Source organism: Lichenostomus cassidix, chromosome 1, assembly GCF_008360975.1.
Source record: "Lichenostomus cassidix isolate B80296 chromosome 1, HeHo_3.0, whole genome shotgun sequence".
Lineage (NCBI taxonomy): Eukaryota > Metazoa > Chordata > Aves > Passeriformes > Meliphagidae > Lichenostomus > Lichenostomus cassidix.
The window spans coordinates 92,179,467-92,203,201 of NC_139479.1; the positions used below are offsets into that span (position 1 = coordinate 92,179,467).

At 45.9% G+C, this 23,735-nt stretch overlaps 1 protein-coding gene across 1 annotated transcript in view; it reads right to left on the reverse strand.

Annotated features, from left to right (window-relative positions):
• Positions 1-464: 464 nt before the first annotated feature.
• Positions 465-23,735, reverse strand: part of GAP43 (growth associated protein 43) — a 58,236-nt gene continuing 34,965 nt past the window's right edge. The window contains exon 3 of the mRNA XM_085070855.1: positions 465-6,425. Within this exon, the coding sequence (XP_084926981.1) occupies positions 6,337-6,425 (89 nt within the window). The 3' untranslated portion in view covers positions 465-6,336. The remainder of the gene's footprint in view (positions 6,426-23,735) is intronic.

Here is a 23,735-nt window from a genome sequence, read left to right on the forward strand (position 1 = left end):
CAAGCAGATTCCTTGACTCAGAACATCCCCAGACCAGATACGGCTATGGATATTTTGCAATTTCATGGTGCCCAAGCACAGTGTTTCTCAGCTCTGTGGCTGAGACAGCCACAGGCCAGCCTTTCCTGGGTCAGAGCATCCGTGGGGATGTGTGTGTCATGTTCTATAAAAACCCAGGACTTTTGCACTGGAGACTACATCTTCCATCAGGCCAGTTAGATGTTCTACCTCAATGGATATTAAGCACAATAAAAACATACCAGGCCTTTTACTTCACCATTTCAATTTAACATGGCTTTTTACCAGGACAGAATACGTAGAAAGCATTTTTTTTTCCACAGTAGTAGGACTTGACTGAGGTCAATGGGGAATGGAATGAGATTTTTTTGTAAAAGCATCAAAGTCCTACACAAGGGAGAAATTTCTATTCCAGGAGCAAATAATTGCACACAACTACACGTATCTATAAGTGAGAGACTTTATTTGAACCAATTTTTCAAATACAGACATCTGTATTATTCTCACTTCTCGGGAATGTTTTCTGCTCATTTTTGAAGCTTGCAACCTTAGGACAATATTCAGGACATATGTGTACATTAGATCTCTGCAGATGGACACATTCATAATGCACAAGTACAATGAGTGAGAGACTCTTTCCAGATCCTCACACAAGAGCATCGGAAATGGGCCGCTCTAATCGTCAAGTTCTGCTCTTATTAGCTTCCAGACACGTCACAGTTCTTGATACTCTCTAGGCTGTAGCCACCTTCTTCAGGCCCCGATTTGTTACTGTGTTACTTCAGCTGTATGCCAGTGGAACTCCTCAAAATAGGGCTTAGGTGATGCACAGGGATTTGTTTTATTCATTAGGAACAGGCACGAGCAGAAAGACCAAGCTATTGGGTGAACAGTTCACCTGGGATTTTCTTTTGTGAGAGTAGTCTAGGTCTCAGGCTGGGATTTCTTTTTTTTTTTTGGAAGTGACCAGTGGTTCTGGGTGTGTAATACATGGATCTTGATGTTCAGAGCATACAGGGGACCTGTGGCTTGGACCCCAGTGAGGTGTCTCTCAAGTTGGGCACTCCAGATGTGAGCCACTGGGGTCACTAGCCTGTTCTGCAAATCTCGACCTTCACCTCTTCTTCCAAGTATTGCTCAACAGAAGAATGTAGTAATAAAGCATTGTAGGTAAGAATGCAGGCTCGCACATGACCTGAGATCAACACCCTGAAAAATGGATAGAGGGTAGCGCTTTCAGGACCACCTAAATGACTCCTCAGTTCCATTTTGGGAAATGACTGGAGAATTTCAGGCCTGAGACCCCCAAATGCGCTGCAGAGAGGAGTTTGGACATCCTTCAGCATCTGGGCCTTAGGAACTTGCGTCTCTTTGAAAGCCAGTGAAACGTGTGCTCTCAAGTGCCCATGTCACTTAGGTTATTCTGAAAACTGTACCCTATATACATATAGGTAGATAAGGGGCAGACTTTCACAGGCACAAGTGGCAGTTAGACATGTAACTCCCATTGATTTTTTCTCCCCCTCGGGGACCTGGAAAATCCCCCCCCGAGGAGTTGAATCCTCCTCTCGCATGACTTTCACACCAGATTAACACCACTGGTTCCAGTGGAGCGACTCCTGAGTTACCCCAGTGTGAGCGAGAGGAGAACCAGTCCTGAGGTGCTCTAAATATCCAGTGAAAGTGCTAATGTGGCAATGCAGAAAAGCAGGGAATCTGAGCACAGGCCTGGAAGAGGACCCCCAACGTCACCTCTGGTGTCGCTGAGCTGCAGGTGACCACCGAGCGGACTTCTTAGCCAAGAGGAACCACAAAAACATTCATTCAAACCCTTCCTTCCACCTCTGCAAACCACAGCCACTCTGTTTCCTTCCTAAGACACTTATGACAAACACCAGACCCTCAGTATGAAAAGTCTCAAGTGTTAGTCTGCTGTTTGAAGACCACAGGAAAAAAAGAAAGAACTCCCATGAAATGTTTGGTATGAATTACCTCTTCCTTTTTTCCCTCTCTCCTTTCTTTCTAAAGTCCTCTCCATCAGTCATGGCCATTTCTTTCATCTAGAGTAACATGTTTCCCAAGCAATGGTGTTTATGTGGTCACCACAGGTGAGTTCCTTCTGGCTAAGACCTCTCATGGGGCTGCATCAGGGTTTAGGATTGGAAAACACTGGGCCTGAAGGGATCTCAGCAGGATGCTCTTCCCCTCCCTTTGGAATGTGGCTCATAGAGAAATTCCTTGGCTGATGCAACTATTGCAAGGGTTGTGGGGTTTCATCTGCTATCAGTGCGGACAGTCAGGATGCCACAAGCATTGCAAAGCAGACCAAATTCATGCGAACGATCTACTGCACTGATGGGGAGCTTATGTTGGAATTTTTTACAGTTTTTCAAGGCTTAGTCTAGTGAAATGCAGTAGTGAAATGTCAAGAGCTGGCCTACAGGTACGAGCAGTCAGGATAACTGTGGGTCACTAACCTATCTTACAACAGGGGCATGGAAAAAGCCCCTCTAGGATCCTGAATTTCCACAGCACTGCATGGTGAGGTCAGGCACCATATTCCCAGTGTGAGTCACTCTGACATGCCCTGCCCTTTTCTTACATAAAGTAACAACCACAGACACCTCCAGGCAAAGCTATACCCTCTTCAGGGAGAGAGAATTAGATATATACTCCCTGGGGAATTCCTTTTGGTTGTTACAGCAGAAGTAGTAGAAAAGCTTCGACTACTCTGCTGATTACTCTTTGCCCCACTCTTTACTTCTGGGACCTCCCGCCTCTTCTGTTGCTTTCAGCTCACTTGATGTCTTGTTAGAAAAATCATTCCTCAAATACCCTTGTTCTCTTTCCAGTTTCCGTCCCATGCTACATCCTTTATGCTGTTTCCTTTTAGCCTTTGAAAATCTGGCTGAAGAGGCAACTCAAGGAAATCCAAATGCTTTTCTCTGCTCTCTTCCTGTACCCTGAAGACAGCCCAGCTTCCTATACAAATCTTGTGTATTACACATTAAACCACTGCCTGCTCAAGGCAGGGTTTGTCTCTGTGCTCTCTCTCACGCTCTCTTTGCCCTGACTCTCTGGCAGGATCAGGACACGATACAATAATAAAGATAGGGGGTGCTTGGTTACAGCCAGTAATTTTAAACTGGAACCAAGGGAGAGGAATTAGTATTTAAATTATTTAGGTTTGCAGTTGGTAACCACATACCCCGTTCTCTTTGTGGGGGGGAAAAAACCAAAACACAAAACCCAACCCTTTGTTCTCTAAGCAACATGGCAAAGTATGTTCTTACGAACGGTGACAAAACACTCGCGATGCCCCAACCATCAGCCAAGGGGGAGGCAACATGCGAAATACAAAGATAAAATGTCCCTGGGGAGAGAAAGTTGTTTCGTTTTTTGAGGAGGGAGGAAGGCCTATGTCCAGGAAGACATGAGAGGCAGCTTTCTTTTCCTTATAAAGTTAAAAATAGTAATAGCAAAGTGGAGGCAAGATTAAAACTTTGGGGTCTGAAATCAGAAGAGCAGGGAGACCACACGGTCTTTGCAGAAACAGGCAAGACAGAAAACTTTTCTGAATGGTCATGACAGGAGATAAGGCCAAAAAAAAACGGTGCTCCCTCCTTCCTGCCTCCTCCCAAACACCTCTCCCACAAATCCTGAGAGCTGAACCTCAGTTCTCTCAACTCGGTGCTAGAGACACGGGGTGTCTGCGCTGGGCTGGGCTCCCTGTGTGCTACGAACAGCAAACATCCTGTACACCTCTCTCCCTACGCCCCAGCCCCCGTGTCCCTCGGAGCGCTCCCCTCCAACCACCAGCCACACCCTGCTGCCTCCGTGCGGGACACGGGCGGGTGGTGAGACCTGACATACGGTCCGAGCAATGCCTGATGTCTGCGCTACATTTGCTGAATTGAGGTCAGGCTGGAAGGTGTCTCAGGGTTTACCACCCATCATGACATGGGAATATTAGCATATATATCATTTATGAAGTATGACACAATACCTATCTGTCAGTCAGCCCATCTTTCTACCTATTTAGTCTGTCTAATCTACTTTAGCTATCTACGTTTCACTATCTCTATCAATCATCTATTGCTCCATATTATCTAATTTCTTCCTGTCTCTCTCTCATCTTTTTCACTCTAATCTTTCTTTCTCTAGCTATACTCCCCTTTCTCTCCCTATCATCCATCTATCCACTCGAAAATCTTTCCCCCCCTCATCTCTCTAATCCCTGTTTTTAAAAATCTTTGTCCAATCTCTCTCCCACTCTCTCTTTCCCTCTCTTTATTAAAAAAAACAAAAAACAAACCTCCCTGTCTCTCTCTCTCATTTCCACAGAATGCCAGGAAGCACATGGAAATGAATCCTGACATGTTTTGATGGCACTTCCAGCGAGCAGTCTACGTTCAAAGTGATCATTTCTGAGGAGACACCTGTTCATCTTTTCTCCCTATTTCCAAAAAAGAGATGGAGGAGAACAAAGGAGTAGGACAGGGAAGGCCAGCCAGCCCTCTGAAGGCCATGAAGCTACCAAAGTATGTTGGAGCTGTCAGCATTCCCATCTTTTGGTGTTTCTGCTGTGAGAACAATCTAACCCTGGTCCTGCAGCATCATACAGTAATGCTGCAGGGTGTTCTGGCTGTGATTGCCAATGCAGCCAGGAAACCACGCAGGAGCTGGTGGGAAAGCACATGATAATAATCAGAGCAGTGAAAGAGCAGTAATAGCCAATGACTGGGCTTTTATAAAAGCCCAGATAGTGCTAAATTTATTTTAACTGCTCGCTCTCACAGCTCATAAAGACAGCAGCAGACCCAGATGGCTGTACAGGCTCAGGGTTTGGCGTCTGTCAGTCCTCCACTGGGACAGGCTGGGTGGCACCAGGGAACAGCCTGCAACCTGTGGGTAGCAGGGGTGGAGATTTAGGAGGTGGTGCTCTGCCCACAGCCATAAATGACAGCTGAAAGCCTTGGCCCTCATGAGAGCTGGGTGAACACCCCTGGGGTTTGGCAGGGAGCTGGAATGAGGTATTTCTCAAAGTGCCACCAACTGGCTCCTACGCCACCAGACCTCATCCTGCCCGTGTGCCTGTTTAGCCAATGCACTGGCCCAATTTATTCTGCAAACCAGAACACTTTTGAGGGCCATGCTGTGCTACTCAGGGACTTCTCCAACTCCTGCCCAAGGGGGTGAGCATCATCCTACTGTGGGGAGAAGCTCATGCCCCAGGGCCCTGTCCCCTCATGGCCCTTGGTGCACCCCTTGGCAGGGGATAGACCTTTGACATGGATCAAAGCTGGTCGCTCTGCAGGCTTATGTCTCTAAGGTCACCTTACTTCTCCAAATTAGGGCCTAGAGGTCTCCTAGAAGGACACTAATTACGTTCTTTCCTAAAACTGATTTTACTGCTTTCATTATTTACATTAGTCAGTGCTAACATCTTGCTCAAAATCCAAGTCTGCTCCCCTTAAAAATCCCCTCAGTAGTGCCAGGGAGAGCAGTCAGTCACTGACTGGTGGCCAAGGAGCACAGCTGGGCCACGCAAGAAGTGGCCCACCAAAGACCACAGGCCAGCAGGATGTACGGCAGCATAGAAATGCGACACGGTGGTGTTAATGATAATTATTCTCATTTATTATAATTATTGTTCAGTTTGAAAAAGGAGCCTGGAGCCAAGCATTACGCTAATTGGCACATTTTTTAGTTGTTGTTGTTTTAGTTCTGAAAACAAACTGGGGTTTAGCATTCTTTTTTGTTCATTTGTTTGCTGTGTTTGGTCTTTTGTTTGTTTGTTTTTTTCTTTCGTTCATTCCATCACATTGAAAAAGGAAGAAAAGAACCATTTTTTTTCCCCCCTCTTTTGTTTTAACTCACTCTGGTAAGTCTGGACTCCTCGGATGAACGTAACATTGCACACACACACACTTGGAGAAGAGAGAGAGAGGAGAGAGAGAGAGAGAGCGCTCGCAGTGGGCAGACAGACACACGCACGCGCCAGGTCAAAGAACTCTGATACAGTGCAAGAATTTTCCCAAAATGATTGGATCATCATTACCAAAAACTTGCCATAACAACACCAAGAAACAAAGAAATGTTTAAGCCACACTGTTTGACTGGGATTTTTCCTGCTTTTTTTTTTTTTTCTTTAAATGTTTGCCACACAGAGAGAAAAAGGGTTTAAGTGGTATAGGGAGAGGGACAGACAGGCTCACAGGTGTGAGCAGGAAGGGGGGAGATCGAGATTGGGGTGGGAAGGAAGGATAGAGGATAGGGGGAGGGAGGGAGGGGTAATGGGGAGTCATTTCTTAATGTTCAGGCATTTTCTTGGTCCGCCTTGCTCTCTTCTTCTTTCACCTCTTCCTGCTGGGCACTTTCAGTAGGTTTGGTTTCTTCTACAGCATCTAGTGGGAAAAGAGATGGTCCAGGGTTAGTCAGCCATGATCTAGAGCATCCTGCATGTGCACACAGCCTGATGGACTGCATGACTTCAGGCTTCTCTCTCCCCAGAGTGATCCAGAGCTCAAAGTCCCTGGAATTCCTGCAGCATGGAAAGAACATGCCAGTGTTCAGCCCAGTAGGAAAGTGTGTATCTTTCACAGAACACCTTCGGCCAGAAAGCATGTGCCACAGGAAGGAGCTGCCTTGCTCACTGCTGATGTGCCAGACAACCACTGTTCATTTCATTAGGGGCACTGATTAGACTCTTGGCTTATCAGCTAGATCACCCTTTTACAGAACCCACTGACTGTGTCAGCCACTGCTGAATCCTTGTCTCCCAATTACAGCGATGGATCCTCCCTGCCGAGACTTAAAGAGGGCACAAAGGAAAAACTCTATACACTCTTGGAGCCTGCAAGAGCCAGAGGGAAAAAATTTATAACCTGTAATGCAGATTTCTCTCACACTGAACAGAGATCTAGAGAAGTGTCTCTAGCCTTCAAGAATGTGAGCCTTTATCCAGAGGTTGCCACATCTCTCCAGTTTTCTGGTCTCTCAAAAGCAAATGTGCCCTGGGGGGAAGCAGTGAGTATAACTGGAGGCTGAGTCTGCCTGTCAGTCAGACACCATGTTCTGCACACTATTCACATGAGAAGTTAAAACAAATCCTAGGAGCTATCCCACAGTGAACTAGACAGAGGATCAGAATCCAGGGAAAAGCAGAGGCAGACAGGAGGAACAAGGCAAATTGAAGGAATGTCCCTCAAGCTGGAGTGATGTCATTGCTGGGTTCATCTAGACCATGCCTCCTTCATTGCAGCAGGACAGATTTAATTGTCTCTGAATTTCTCCTGACGAGCTCTCATCAGGGTACACTAACATGTTCCCAGCCTCTTTCAGAAACAGTCCATGCACTGTATGGGTTGCTTTTTGCAGGGCAAGGTGGTGGCTGACCCAGGGATGCAGGTCTGTAGGACAGAATAATGCAAAATGGTCTTAGTGCACTGTAGTGACTGGTGTGCTCCATTGCCATCTCTCCCTTTTCCTCACTGGCTCCCACTCCCACACATACACAGCCCATGGAGAGGTCAGGCAAGCAGCAGCAATCCAGCCTTGGGATAAAGAACAGGGAAAAGAAACACCTGGGATATAAAGAACAGGGAAAGGAAAAGAGGTGGTGTGGGACAGACCACATGTCATTAGTATGACACATACATCAATGATGGCACTCGATATACCTCTGTAGCATCACTGTTCCTACAGGGTTCATTCAGAGAGCACTGTGGGGTTCCTGCACAGTTCCTGCCTTCTCTGATGGCCTATCAAGGTACACTGTACCAGTAAATAAAATGGGCCAGGGACTGCTCCCTGGCCCTGAGGCCAGCTGGCACCACACAGCTTATGCCCATATGGATGAACTCTTATTCTCCAGAAGAGGGTAGCTGTGTCTGGGACCTCTCTGAAGCAAAGCTGCTTGGTGTACACAAAAATCACACCAGGGCCTATGCTGTCAGCCTAACAATGTGGATGTTCACTTGCCAATGTTCAGTTTGTGCAAATCAGCATCCTCATACCCATGTTTGGTGAGAATGCTAATTGAGATGTGAAACTTTCCTTACTGACACCATTCATGCATTTGGGCCTGGTCCATTTGATGCCATCAGATGGCAGACTTGTATTTGCTTCCAATACTGGCAGTAGGTGCTACATTTCTGCTTCTCTCTCCCCTCAGCTCTTTAGCCTAGGTTTTAATATGTTCCTAGGCACCACTTCCCTATGAATCACCTTTAACATGTGTGCAACTTCCCATTCTGAATCATCTTCAGTAACGGCTCTGCTTCTGGACCTTCAAATACTTTCTATCTTAGTAAATTCTGACTGCTGATTCGCCAAAAGGAAGAATTTCTGTGGGAACATCCCCATGGCCTCAGCCACTGCATCTGCAAACCCCCTGTCAGCAAAAACATCTGTGGACTTTCCTTCCCTTGATACTGAACAGCTAAGCAGGATGCTATTCAAGGACTCCATCTATATCTGGTACAGCTACCACCACAGACCAGAGACAAAATAGGCTACTGATTAAAATAGGATCACAACAAGTATCATTGGGAGGCAAAGCTTGGCCTACTTTTTAAATTTTCCTCAATGACTTGATCACTGAGAGGGAGGGGAGTCCCTTTAATGCTGCTGTTCAAGGCATTCATAGCAGGAGACATGTTGAATTACAAAGCTGAGAGTAGAATCCCAATGCATAACCATCTCCCCCTAAATTTGAGTGAAAAGACTATTGTTAGCTAGCCAGCAGCAAAATCTGATCTCTTACAAGGCTCTGACAGTTCCTAGTAAGGCAGAATTTCTGGGTTTTTCTCCTCACGTAAATGGAAGATGAGTGAAACAGCAACAAAGACATGTAATGTGGCTTCAGGAGCACAAGTCCTGACACTGTTTTTTATTGTGTTTAAAACTTTTTGTGTCTTCCTACCAAAAATATGCACAGGTTTTAGCTAGCAGTCCCACAGCCCCCTCAGGACAGCACAACAGACAGGTCTGTAACACAGCAAGCAGAGGGACAGACAGACACAATTTTCTGCCATATTTAATTCCCTGTTAGCTCACCACAGTGGCAAATCTAACTTCCAGGGAGTGCCCATGGCGCCAAGAGATCCCTGCCTGCCAGAGGAACTGCACAGAGGTGCCTCGCTGTCCCCATTACTGCTCTCTGGGGAACCGACAGTGGCAGGCTGATGACTCTGCTGAAGCAGCCCAGAGACTGCACTGATTTCTGGCATGGATGAAACAGGCTGGACTAACTGGGGTCATGGAGCAGCAGGAATGATTTAAGGTCACTTCATCACACATTCAAGTAAACAGAGGAATTATACAACCCAAATGCTGGCCTGTGCATATCCCAAGCATAAACAAGAAGTCTAGCTTTCTAAATAGGAATTATCACAAAGTTCAGTGAATCACTCTCCCTCTTTTCTCTTGCATGATATTGAAGCAATAAGGGGAAATTCTTTGTGTACTGCTACACCCTGCTAAGCTGTGTCTTATTTCCTACCAGCTTTAGCAGTGTTTCATTGATCTTTCAGATCAGGGAAAAGAAGCAACCTGGTGTTATTATGTAGTAATGAACTTAAGCAAGAAGCAATATCACAAAGGAAAAAAAAAATCAGCACAAAAAAGAAATTTCAAGCTGTGGCACTGTTAACCACAGCAGTAAAAAGAAGAGGATTCGCTCTGTGCAATGGGAGCTATGCATCACAACCCCAGTGACATCAGGGCCAGTTAACAGCAGTTTCTGATTCACAAGGAGAGGTGAGACAGTTTATCTGACTCACCAGTTAGTTTGATGCAGGCTATTTCTGCAGTATGTTTTGTGGGCTTTATCCAGCCTTGTTTTCAGTGTCCCAGCAAAGGAGGGCAAGGCATCCCCATGGAGGTTAGTAAATAGCTATCCTGGGGATTCCATATATCAGAGAGATATATCTTACATTGCTTTTTAGCCAATACTAGTCTTGATTTTCCACTGTGGGACATTTGAACTCTGGGCTATGGTACCTGTGGGTTTGTAGTGGACAGATACCATTATACAGACAGTGCTGCACAACTTTGGCATTTTACATTCAGTTTGCACTTTGTTGCCAAGGTGAAAAAACACCAGTTGAGAATTCAGGCCATCCTCTGCTTGAGGAACAAGAGCATTTCATCATGGGTAGTCAAACTTCCACCTGTCTAAAGCTGCCTCCCTTCTGAACACACCAGCACTGTGATATCTCTTGTGTCCACCTGCAAGGGACAGAACAAGCAGGAGGCATTTTTTTCAGGTGGGCCTGGACTGGGTCATCATTGATGTGCACATGGTGACATCATGAAATGAGGAAGCTGAAATCGAAGTGGATGGACATCTCACCTAACCCCAGACATCTACAGAGAGACATCTGCAGCTCATCTTCTTAAGCTCTCCTTTCTTTCGAATTAGTGGAAATAAATACAACATTTCCAAGACTCTATTAACCTGCCTTATTTAGATGCCTACTTTAGGACAAGTTGCAGCCTGGGAACACCTAACGTCCAGCAAGCCAAGGTGGAGACATCCACATTTTCTCTAGAGCACTCCAGCTACACAGCAAAAAGAAAGACCCAACCTCACAAAATGAGAGTGGAGGAAAGAGAACAGGAGGGCAGGCAGAGCTGTAATATAAAGCAAAAAAAACTTGAAGATGGGCCAAAACCAAATTCAGTCCTGACAGAAAATGCAAGAATGGCTAGGTCAGAAAGCTGAAAAACCTACCCCAATCCAACAACAAAACCCACCTAGTTTGTGCTTGCAATCACCACCAGTTATTTTAATGCACACCAGTCATCACTTGCACTGCTCATGGTTACACCAGTCTTGTGGTCCCACGCCTCTAGACACAGCTTTGAGATTCTAGTTTGCTGTTTTGTTTCAGTCTTTGGAAATCTGTGCTGCAGTCCAGATCATCTTATAGCATAGGATAATTCTGCCAAAGAGACAGGCATCTGTGAGCTGAGCTGCCAGTGTTCTCACTTCCGTTTAGCACTCTGGAGGGTGCAGTTGAGTTGAGAAACCTTTTGGGCAGCCTTGGACAAACCTCAAGCCGTGACTGCAGAGTTGCTTAAGGGGTAGAGCTGCATGGTGGGAGAGGCTGATGTGTGTTTGCTTCCCAGCTGAAGAGCCTCACAAGGATACTTCATACCTACAGCTCCAACTGGCACCTGCCAGGGAACAGCCTTACCCATGGAAGAGTGACAATATGGGAGTGAGGTATAGAGCCCTGCTGCAATAGGGTCTCAGAGAGCTCCTGCTCCTCAGCACTCCATTTATTTCCTGGAAAGGGTGAGACTCATGTCTGTGAGCCCTGCTGGGGAGCAAACGCCTGGAACATATGCAGCTCGGGTTGCTGTGAAGCTGAAGCAGGCACGCAATAACAGCAGTCCTGCTGGATGGTGGTGCTTCCAGCTGCCTCTGCCGACGCTGTGCTCTAATGGCTGAGCGTGCAGGCTCCTCTCCAAGTCTCTCCACTGCCCTACATTAGTGAAATTAGGTTGAGTGGATTTCCGGGTAAAACACTGTCTCTTGGGACCTGCCCAGCTCCCGTCTGACTTGCCAAGATTAATTAAATCAGAGCAGACATCAGCTTATGACCACAGTAGCAGCAACCTCTCTGATGATCATTTCTTTTGTGGCTGGTGGCTTGGGTTTTGTTTTCCTTTTTGTCTCTGTTCCACTGCAGATCTTTAAATTACCACAGCCAATGCCAAGAGAAGAGAAATTGCACAACATTCTGGGATTCTAATACAGATGCGGAGATTTTGCTTTTGCTGCTTTCTCACTATTTGCATAATTATTGCTGATATTGGTTGTGCAGCTAGAACTCTCCTGTGCATTCATGCTGAAGTACTGCCCAGATCTACTCAGACGCTGCTCTCTCTAGCATTTGTCATGCTTCCTTCTTTTTCTGTCCTTTGCCAGCTACAGCTTGGGCAGAGATGGAACTGAAAACCTGTTCTTCATCTGGCCATTACTCTGCTCCCAAATAATATGGGCTTTCCTACCCTGTTGTAAGCAGATCTCATATGACCCAGAGATGATTGTACTTAGAAACTCTTTTTTTTTTTTTTTGAGGGTAAGGAACACAGGAGAGCCTCATTTAAAATCCCTGCCCTGAGCATCTCCTAGTTTTAATGACATTTGTATCCAGATTTGGATCCAGGCTTCACAGCTTGATTCATCTGTCTCGATCCATCTGTCCTTCTAGCCAGCCAGAAGTCTATTCCAGGCAGATGATGGTAGGTCTGAGACTGCTGAAATAAGACACACTTCAGGTTCAGAGCTGTTGCTTACACAGTTCTCTCTCTGATCCATGTTAGCCCATTGCAGTCAGCCCTATGATGCATCATATTCAGAGATAAAAATCCTCCACCCTCCCAACTTGCTGCTTCTGAAAATTGGTAGACTTTCCCTGCCCCAGCTAAACACTGAGAAATGAAGGAATTGGGTATTTCAGGTGAGTGGCTGTGTCTGGTCCAGGGTATTGACTTGTGTGATTTCTCCCAAATTCCTGGTGAATCCCTCACTCTGTACGGACAGAGTGGTACTGATTCCTGGTGAGCACATGGCACCTGGGAGAGCTGCAAACCCTTGGCAAACTCTGCAACAAGGCAGTGGGGAGGAATGTCCCCAGTGAAAGTAGCAGGCAGGAGGTCCAGGGAAGTTGCCCAGTGATTACTGGAAAGAAGCAGGCAAAGCAGCCTGTTAAGGCTGAACCAAAAAGGTTAATATGGCCCCAATACATGGTAGCTTGGGACTCCTCTTCCTGTACCACCCTATCTTTTTCCAGAACCATGTAAGAATGGCTCAACTGCAAGTCCCATGGCTGGCAATTTCAGTCCAAGCTTGGACAGCTGCCTCTTTTTCTGATCCTGCTAAATCCTCAGAGGACAGGCAGACCCAGTTGTGTCGCCCCAGCTGCCTTTGTGCTTTGTCAGGCTGACGAGTCAGTGGCTAAGGGCTTTCCACTCCTCATCCCACTCCATGCCTTTCTTCCTCCAGCACCACCATGGACATCCAAGCCTGCATTGGCATCCATGTGTGCAGTAGATGGAAAGGGAGGGAATGGTGGGAGAGATGCTCAGGGTGTTCAGCAGTGGGGAGGGGCTGTCGAGGGAGTGAGGCTCACAGCTCCATTGCAAAGCATCTTTCACAGTGTCTAGACATCAGCTGCCGGGTTGCCACGGAAACTTCCCAACTTTGGCTGACGGGAGGGAGCACTGAGGTCCCCAGAGAAATGGGAGTGATGGAGGAAGAGGCTGGGGAAAGAAAAGGGAGGATGTTCCTTGTGAATGTGAGGTGTTAACCCTGTTACAGCTACGATTGCAAATATTCTTCCATCCTAGAGAACGTCAAAGAAGCAGCTCTCCTTCTTTCTTCCACTACTGTTTCTTTCCCACATCTATGGATCCAGCCAGATATGGAGGCTGAGAAAAACTACATGTCTACTGCTGACTGTTCATTTATGGCTGCCTATTACCAGCACTTTTGTCCCAAACTTCCTGTGTACTGTACCCATAACTGGGCAATTTCAATCCAGCTAGAACTGCAGGAAGCCTACCAGAGAGGTTAGCTTTTCAGACAGCAAGATCTCCTTTAACAATGCCAGTCCCTTGGCCACTGTCACAGCTACAAACAAAGGCAAGACAGGGTGGTCCCACCTGGCAGCAGTGTGTTCTGTCACTGTGCTTCTGTGGGGATGGTGTGTCACACCAGAAAGCAGTGGGCAGGTGGGAGACTGTGTAGTACAGCGGCCAAAGGCAAGGTAAAAGAGCTTTTTTGGGATGAGAGTGTCTTGGAGGCAGATATTTTACACTGGCACTGAGTGGCCTCCTACCGAACAGCATCAAAGGTGCTGTGACCTAGAAGGTGCTGTGACCTCAACAGACTTCCACCAAGGTTCCACGGTCTCCACAGCCAGAGAATCTGAAGGGGACAAATGGGAAGTGACTTGTGCAGGGTCTCCCCAGCCATCAGCTGGGATCAGAGTTGATCTGGTGAACAGTCAGGTGCTCAGCCATCCTGATGAACCAGAAGGGCTCCCTCCAGGAGGGGTTCCAAGCTACCAGCCCTTTTATCTCCTGTGTTCATTACTTCACCTGAGGAAAACCTTAGAAAAAATTACCTGTAAGTTGTTCTTTACTCTTCTTCTCCCCTGCCCTTGTTGGTTTCACATAGGTACCACAAAGGGTACTCTTCAATTCCTTAAATACCTTATGATTCAAACAGCTCAAATATAGGGGCTTTAACTTCCTTCTGGCTGCGGAATGTAACAGTTGACAGCTGCTCTTGGCATACGTGTTGGAAAACAGGATGTCTCCATGTCATGCAACAGCATTCTTTTGTGTCACCATCTTTTCTCCCTTGCTGGTTTAAGTTCAGGAGGATGGTTTAGGACTAGAGGGCATGGGGGGACAGAAGAACAAGGTCTTTCTGAGACACATCCATTTATCTTTAGTTTCTTTAGAGCAACTGCCCTGTGAGATTATAGGGGAGAAATCAGAGGAAAGATAAGAAGAAATGGAAATACCCTGAATAGATACAGGCCAACTGAACCTTATTGAAGTGACAGATAGTGATTGTTCCACAGCCAGGACATTCCTAGCAAAGTAATTAATTCAGTGAATGAAGCCTACAGCACTTTGGGGATGGAGGTTTGAATTTGGAGAGGCCAAGCAGATGCACAGAGAATAGCAAAGCAAGTGACAGAAGTTTGACAGACAGATCAGGTCCTCAGAGGTCTGCCCATCTCACAGCTCTGCTGAGCAGCCTGGCAGTTGTGGTAGGATCAGTAGGGGGATAAAAATGAACCTGAAACTGTGGGCAGACTGCTGGCATTCACGCTCTGCTGATCCTGAAATAAAGAAGGTTAAGAAGAGGAAGGAAACGTGCCGAGTGGTAGAGCCTTTGGGCTCTCCATCTACAGCTCCCACCTCCTCATACAGGACTGGCTGTGAAGCTGTTCTCCTCCCCTTCCCTGGCAAAACTGGCTAGGGAAAAGAAACTAAAGGAGGAAATCTTCTGTAATTGCGGCAAAATGGTCTAGAAATTCCTTCAGTGCATCCAGAATTAATGTGCTGCTCCTCCCCTCGTACTCCTCCCCCTTCAGCTGTCAGTGGCAGGAAAACAAATTGCTGCAGCCCTTACTACAAACCATGCTCCCTCCTCCCTTCCCCCAGCCCAAAAGACATGTGCCATTCATAAGCTGCCTGACTGCTGGTCTCCATTATTAAAGCCTAGAAGACTGATAAATTGGGGATTCATGGAGCCTGCAAGCCTCCAACAACCACATTGCCATGGAAACCAGAGGCAGCCTCCATCTCCAGCAGAAATGATATTGATCTAGCTGAAGGCAGGGAATTACAATCAAGGAGAGGATATAAAATGTCTCTTTTTCTTCCCTTTGCCATCCTCCCATTTCGAGTTTAAATGAAGGAGAAATTTCATTTAGAGATCATTAGTTTGTTTCCGTCCATCATCATACACCAAGGCTCTGCAAATTGGATGCTAAAATTAATTAAATGCCTGTTGTCAGGCCTTCCAGAGCCATCTCCTTGATAACTGTCCCCAGCAGCTGCAACATCAACACCACCAGCTCTTTGCATCAAAGAAATGACTAGTATTTCTCAAACGCATGGCTGGTGCACACCCACAGAATCCCAACGTGTTTTGTGCAGGATGAGCACTGAAACACAGGCACTGCTCTCTAGAAGGCAGTTCAGGCTTCATGCTGTACCCAGGAAAGCTCCTGGGAGCCTTTGCTTCTCATTTCATCAGGACGAGGTTCGAGAGCCCGGACACTGGAAGAGGTATTTTAAACATTTCCCACATTTGCAGGAAAAAACCCTATTTTGAGACATCAGGGTGGCATTGCTGGTGCAGAGCAATTCTCCCCTCTTCCTAAAATCCCTTGTCTGGGACCGATTAATAAGTGATTTTCCAAGGATGGAAAGATGAAGAGTCACAGCACCTGTCCTGCAAAGCTGGGTGGGCAGCTGGACACTTCCCCCAGATCATACAAAGGCCAGATCCTCCTGGTTTGACTTAAGGTGAGAGGTTGGGCTGTGTAGTTGTCCCTTCTGCCCCAAGAAATCTCTGTGACCAGAGGTGTGGTGACGCTTGCCCAGTAAGTGGTCAGCTCCAGAGGAAAGGAGGAATAGGGCAGCCCTGAGCCTGGCACAGGCATTTTCAAAGAGCCAAACTGTACAGCAGGAAGGAAGGAAGGAGCTGCTTGGAAAACCTCTCATGAGAGCTCTAACTGCCAGCACCAGTCTTCTCTGTGAAGGTGGTAGCAGCTTGCATCAGTAATTCTGATTTTAATTCAAATTTGGCAAGCTCTGTTTGATTTTATTTTTTAACCAGTTTTGAGAGCCATTTCTCCCAGTTGGAGAGGGACTATCGAGTCTCTGAACTCTCCAACTGCTGTGCCAAGCGAGCCGATGCAGCTGTCCCACAGTAGCCATCTCGGTTTAATTGGCTTTTCACAATAACAATTCCATCAGGCAGATAATGAATTCGGCCGTGACATGAGGGCACTCAGGGGGACAGCTGCAAATGCTGGGGAGACCACCTAGGGGCACAGCCAGGCAGCCCCATGCCCTGTGCACAGCCAGCTGTGCCATGGCCAGGATGCACCACCTCTCTGGAGCAGCAGGAATGTCTGGGTTGTCAACAGCTCCTCAGTACTGTCCGCTATGGTGGGGAAAAGTACCCTTACAGGGAGCTAAGACAGCCCTTTGCTGAGCTAGTCTGCAATGACAAGGCTCCTCTACCTCATCAAAGGACATTTTCCTTGGCCCTGACTCAGCTGTGGGGCCAAGCAGTAGCTGCTCCTCCACTATCTCAAGTGCAGCCAAAGTCTGCTGTGAAGCCTAGCTCTGCACAGCTCCACAGACAACACAGTTTTCACAGCTTCCACGTGCAGAGTTTGTAAGCTTCTGGCCAAGGTGGAGCAGCCCATCATTCTGGGTTGAGCACCATCATTTTGACAATGGTGGTCACAAGAAGAGGCCTTGATATGAGGCATAAACTCATCAGGCCTGAGCTGCTCTGAAATTGCTCAGAAATTGCACTGAGGCATAGGAAGTGGCACCCCACCATTTTGTGCTCTTATTGTCTCCTCCCGCTGGTTTTATTTGCTATAAAGGTCCTTGGCTTGGGTCTTGCCTGCTGGTCACAGAGCGATGTTGGGAGGTATCCATGTGGATGAACACGCCTCTCTTACTCTTCCTCTCCTGCTGGAGCTGTTCCACTTCCATAAGCCATTAAATATTTATTGGGCCAGAGGAAAACATTGACTCTGTAGACCAGTGGTGAGGGCACTCATCTGGAATGGGGGAAACCAAATGCCACATCCTGACTCCAGCAAACAATAAATAATTTATACAAAGTGGAAGAGCTCCAGCAGGAGGGATCGGGGGAAATTTGTCCAGCAGCCCAATGGCTTGCTTGCAAAGCTCACTGGATTTCAGCTTCCTAGAATAAGACCCACCCTGTCTTCTATCACACTCAGCAAAGACCTGACCCTCACACGTTAGCTACTCTAAAAACAGTCAAAGGTTTCCTTACTACTTTAATCTACAAATCCCATAATTCCTGGTAGTGGTATATATTATGTTTAGGTTTGTATAATTAAAGGGTTCTTTAATGAAAAAAAAGATTATCACAGAAAAATTCCAGTCCAGCAGGACTCAGAAGCCCTGCATGGCTATGGTTTAAAATGCAGTTAGGCTTAACTCCTCTGTTTGGGAGAACCATGTCTATGTGTTTTGCTAGAAATGAGGCCAAGAAGGAGTTGCATGCTACATCAGTTAGGAGTGTTTGGAATTTTCTCCTTCTTCGCTGATGTAAAAATCAGTGACTCCATTCATCTTTCTCATAGTCACTTGCCTTCAGCAATGAAGAAGGTTTCTATCTTGTGGCACAAAAAGCCATTTTGTTTCTCATTTTCTGTCTGTTTATTGAGTGCAGTGAACACTGCTGCATTAGTGTCTCTGGAGACCAAAGCCTGCTGCTCAGCAGCAGTGCTGTGTATTTCTTCCCCCTGCCTTCCTGGTGGGCTTCAGCTGTGTTTGGGAGAGGTTGTGTCATGGACAAAAGGTCAAGTTTAGTCCAAACAGGCACCATGCTTGGCCACACTGTAAGTCTCCCAACAAAGGCCTGGCAGTAGTGCTGGGATGGCTTTGTGGAAACATACCTTCAACCCCAAAGATAAGCTTAAAGGCAGGTGCCAAAACTGTTTGCACTGCTGAAGCATCTTCCAAACACCCACCAGTGCCACTGCTTGCAAACCTGGAGCACTCTGAAAGTCCATGCTGAGTGTTAGGAGCTGTTCCATGGGATAGTGCAGGACTGAACAGGGGTGGTACAGAGTAGCAAGATCAAGGTGACACTCATGCCTCCTCACTGTTTGGCAATAAAGAAGTTACTTCTTTCACCACCTGCATCCCTGGTGCACCAGCTGAATAAGAGACTGTGAATGCAGACTAAGGGTCAGACAGAATTGCTGCTCCTATAAACTGTAGCAGCCTTACTGAAGATAAACTCACAGCAGCCCTCTGATCAGATCCTGTGAATGTGAGGGATTTCCATCCCTTCTGACAACAAGGCAAAGCAGATGACCAACGTTACAATACTGCAGTGAGTGCCCTCCAGGGGAAGAGACACAGAGACCATTTGTGGGCAGATCTACAATTAAGACCCCAGATTCCATCAGCTCACAATTATTTCTGAAGTGGGGCAGACCCAATCCCAGGGTTTGGTCTCCTGTGGCATATCCTTTGTTTCAACACAAATGACTGGAGGTTATTCTGAATTGCTTGTGGCACTGAGGCTGAAATCACCAGTGAAATCCTAGCCTTACGTAAGCAGGGTAGGTAACACAGGATGTCTAAGATAAAATATATACTCTTTCATTTCTAAGCCCACACCCAGTAAGGGAATGAAGTCCCATATTCATTTGAAAACTAGACAGTTATGGATTTAGTCCACACAAGCTTGCATTCACACCTCCCTGTTAAAGGCATGTGTCATTTCCAAATCAATGTGTACTGCCCCAAGGTTTTAAGAACATCAAAGAGGTTTTTAAAAGTACTTGCCACCACCCCAACTTTAAATTACTTTTACTTTATTCCATCTTCCATCTCTTCAAGTGGTTATCAAGTAAAGTCTTTGAAACATTTTTCACAGCTGCTAAGATGGTTTTGACAAAGTCAGCAGCACTGGGAAATGCTTGTGCATAATGGTCACAGTTCTTGTTCCTGCTCTCCTATCCCTTTCCCTGTACCTGCAATGCCTTGTCAGCTATGGTTCTGTACCACTGCACCACTTTAGCGTTGGGATTTGGATGCTCTTCCAAATGTCAGAGAGATTTTCTTCTTCATTAAGCCCTGTAGGTTACAGGTAATGTCCGCTTATCATTACTGCATTACCAATTACTGTGTTTTGCTGAAGGAAGATGGAGATGTTGAATAGTGTCTTCTACCTTCTGCTTTCTTTCATAATGAAAAGAGGACTCATTTGCTATTGCCTCAAGGTACAGATGGAAAGTCTGTGGTTTTTTGAACACTGGGTAATTGGGACCTTATGACCTTTATCTAACACTTATTTGCATGAAGCATTGAGTCTCACTTTTCTAGTCATTAGGGGAACAGCCTTTTCCTTTCCATCTCTGGACCCTGTCCAGCTTTCCATAGTTCTTTTCCTGATTACACTACAGCCTAGCAAAGGGCAGGTGTCCAAGATGGACTCCTGACTGCCAGGCCTTCAGCTGAGATTTTCCACTCTGTTCCAGTGTCCCATGCTGATACTCATGTAGCTAAGGACACAGAAAGAAACCAGAAACATTTGCACAGATCAAATTCACATTTGGTGGTGCTTCAGCCAAAGCTTTTTACATGGTACAGGCCATTAGAGCTAAAGGATGTGTAAAGGGAGCCTTTGGCAGGGAATACAGGACTAGGAAAGAAGTCACAGTTCTTGTAACCTGCAAAACCAGACTGGACTCTTCAAAGAACCCCAAAGCACACAATAGCAGTACTCTCTACCATCTGCGTTTCCCACACATATTATTTTTAATATCTCTTCTATTTTCTTCCTGAAAGACATTCCGAGAGGAAAGCTAGGAAATGAGGAAGCCCTTCTTTAAATCAAGATTGCAGCATGAATGTAGTCTTGAGAAATATTGTGCCTAGAGACCTGCTCAAATTGAGCTCATGTAATATGATCTTTCACAGGTCTATTGGAGGTCCAGAACTGCAAGTGGAAACTACCCCACTGAGCTGATGACAGTGGCTTGACTTGCATGCCTTCTGTCACTGCTTACATTTTCCTTGATTCTCTTGGCCATTGCCCAGTCTCACAGACCATCATATGGCTAAATAAAATATTTCAGTAGTGTCTTTACAAAAAGAGTCATTGCAGCCATCAGTGCTCATTGGGTAGCTGTCTTCAAAAAGCAAAGAGGTTGATGTGCATAAGGACTGGGATGAGGAAAAAACTGAAGAAATGATGCCTTTCCAGAAACCTGTAAAAAATTACAGCCTTTTTTGGACTAACGTGAAGAGTATCTGTCATTTCACCTCATAAAACAGATTTGCAGATTTCAAGGGAGTGCAGATAAAGCAACAGAGTTCCTAAAGAGCATGGGAATAATTTCCTATAAAAAGCAATTAAAAGCATGGCTTGTGTTTTCTTCAGGAAAGAGATGAACAGCAAGGGCTATGATACTATGCCCTCAGTGCATAAATGCATACTGTATGATGCTATATAATCAAAGGCAGGAAGTAGGGCTATCAGATGCTTTTGCTATTTCTGTGACATAGCACAAGTACGGAAAGATATTTAAGGCAATGGTGGCCAATTTGTCACAGAACTTTATGGTCATTGTACAGTTGACTGGAGTTGGAAAGCTGTAGATACTTAGCTAATCAGACATTTTGTGTGTGTACACACATGCACACACATACATATATATATACATACATATATATGTATATATGCCATATAACACCACACTTAATTAGCATCAGAAGAGAGTACATCATTCTTTACCTGTTGAACCAAATCTTAGACAGAGATGACTCCCAGTAGCAGAGAAGCAGCTTACCCTGGATCTGCCCATAGCAGTGCTTTGTGCAAGCTACAGCAAGAAGTACAATAAATGGATATTAGCTCTGAGCTGGCTTGGCAATTTCTATGTTTCTCTACCAGTAATTTGCATGGATTCTTGTGAGTACAAACTCACTTTGCCAGAGTCCATGAAATTTCCACAGAGATTGGGAGCGATCACTGCACTGACATTGATAATCCAGTATTAATGCACCCATTAAAAAGCTCTTGAGGAATGTCTAACAAATCTGACTGTGCTGACCTGGTGAACTTTCCAAATCCTTTTCCTCTGCATGTGGCAGTCATCTCTACCACAGAGTCAGTACTTCTACTTTTAAATTTCAGCTCCCTGGAGCTGTAAATCCCATCTGACACTCTGCAAGCGTATATCTATCTGAAAAGTCCAACCTACTTCATCCTAATGTAAAGAGATGACACTGGCAGTGGTGCAGAGTACTTCTGGCAGCTACAGCAAACAGTCATCACTTAAATTTCGTTGTATGTCTGTCCAGACTGTCCACAGGTCTGCTATTTGAGCCCTTTGCAGCAGAATTTTTTTTTTATCATTTATGCCAGAAAGCCTTCCTCCCACAGAGCATCTTCTGAAGATGATCTGAATGCAGATACAGTGGGCCACTGTGGAAAACACTGAAATGAGAGAGTGATTTAGAGCAACATCTAGGTGGAGTTCAACCATTGGTCTTGGCTGTAGAGAGCCAAGGGTGACTACTGTACAACATGAGCACAAACTGACACTGGCAGGCACTGCCCTAAACAGTATCACCTGTATGTGTGGTTTGGAAGAGCAACAGCTGTAGTTGCCAACACCAGAAGGGGTGAAAGGTTGCTGTCACCTTTCCTATAATTTGCATCCTTCACAAAATAAGCCAGTCAACTAGCCTTGAGTGTCCATGCATTTCTTACCAAGGTCCCAAAAGAACTAGTACCTCTTAGGTACAAAGGAGTGGTTACCCTGCTCTTCTCAAGAGGCCTTTTCCAGAGTCAGTCTACACCTTGTCATCAGTAAATATGCTTAATGTCACCTATGATTTTATTAGAAGAGTTCAAGTACTGCTTCACCACTGGCTCACTAGTGCAGTTCCCACCTCTGCAGGGCAAGCTGCATCTCATTAGGGAACAGCAGGCCTGAGGCACACACAGGACAAGAGACAGTATTTCACTGCAACAGGGCAGGAAATCTGCACTTGTGTGTAAAAAAACTGGCACATTCCACTTTTCCCACCCTGCCCCTCACACAGCTATTTGCACCAATGCAAACCCAGCTATGAAATACACAAGCAATGTTTATATTCATGTAGACACAATGCAAAGATTAAAAACTTCAGAGCAACTGAGGACTAGACCCATACTTCATCCTTCAGCATGTGTCAGGTAACCTAAACTGCATTTATAGTCTTACTTTGTTGTTGCAGTAGTACTACAGACAAGAAAATGCTGCTATGCTTCCTTAGAGTTGTTCCCTCTGGGGCAGTCATGGGAGGACTACTGTATTTGCATTGCTCTCCTTGGCTGCCAGGTGTAGCAGCAGAGATAAGCTCCCTTGAAACAGGGATGGCACTGAGGTTGTTCTGCCTCATGCCAGCTACTCATGGGCCAAGACTGAAATTCCAAGTCACACAGCTGCAATCCTCTTGCATAGAGCAGGCTGCACCTTCTGGCTGGTACAAGACAATAGACAGTAGTCTCCCTTTCCAAATCTTTATACAGCCGGTGCTCCCAAAGTGCTGCAAGTATTGTCCTTCCATCAATATGGTGACTGAACCGAAAACAAAGAACTGATTCATCTGTAAACCATGAAAAAGGATCCACAGGGACTGGCTCCCTCTGAGGAAGTGAAGAGACAATGGTGCCTCCCAGTGCTCCTGGCTTGCAGGATACAGGGCCCTGGGGGAACTGCTGGCTCACTTACATGCAAAGCACTTGTCACCTGGCTGATTTTTCCTTTCAGGTGTGTAGCTGCTCCATTGTAAAGCTATTTCATCAAGCAGGAAAAAGCATTCTTCATTTCCCAACAAAAGAAGATCCATTTGTTTCCTTAGGCACAATTTACTCTTTCACATTTCTGGGCTTTGTATTCTTACCTGACAATCTGAGAGTGCTTTGATGTGAGAGCCAACCAAATTTGGAGGTGAGACTTGAAAACCTGTGAAAGTACAAATCGAATCTAACATTGTGTGACATTCACCTCCACTCCTCCCTGGGAGGGCATCATAGCCCATCTTCTTCCACAGTCTGCTGTGCTGCAAGCTGATCTCATTTCAAAGCTGCACTATCAGACTCTTTCCAGTAACTTTCATGGAGACTCTCTGGATTTAAGCCAATACAGCCTAGATTAGAATGAGTCTCACTTCCTCATCCATATGTAATGTATATATTTCCCCCTATCACTTTTGAAGTTTGTCCTTTTGAGTAGGCTGGCATTTAAGGGAGCCTATCTAAGAATAATACCAACACCAAGAGGCAAAAGCTGGATCCTAAAAAGAAAACCTATAAACCTAAGTCTTGACAAGGATGCTCAGATGAGAAGACAGCTTCTTGGCAATCTTTTCATCCACCAAAAGACACGAAG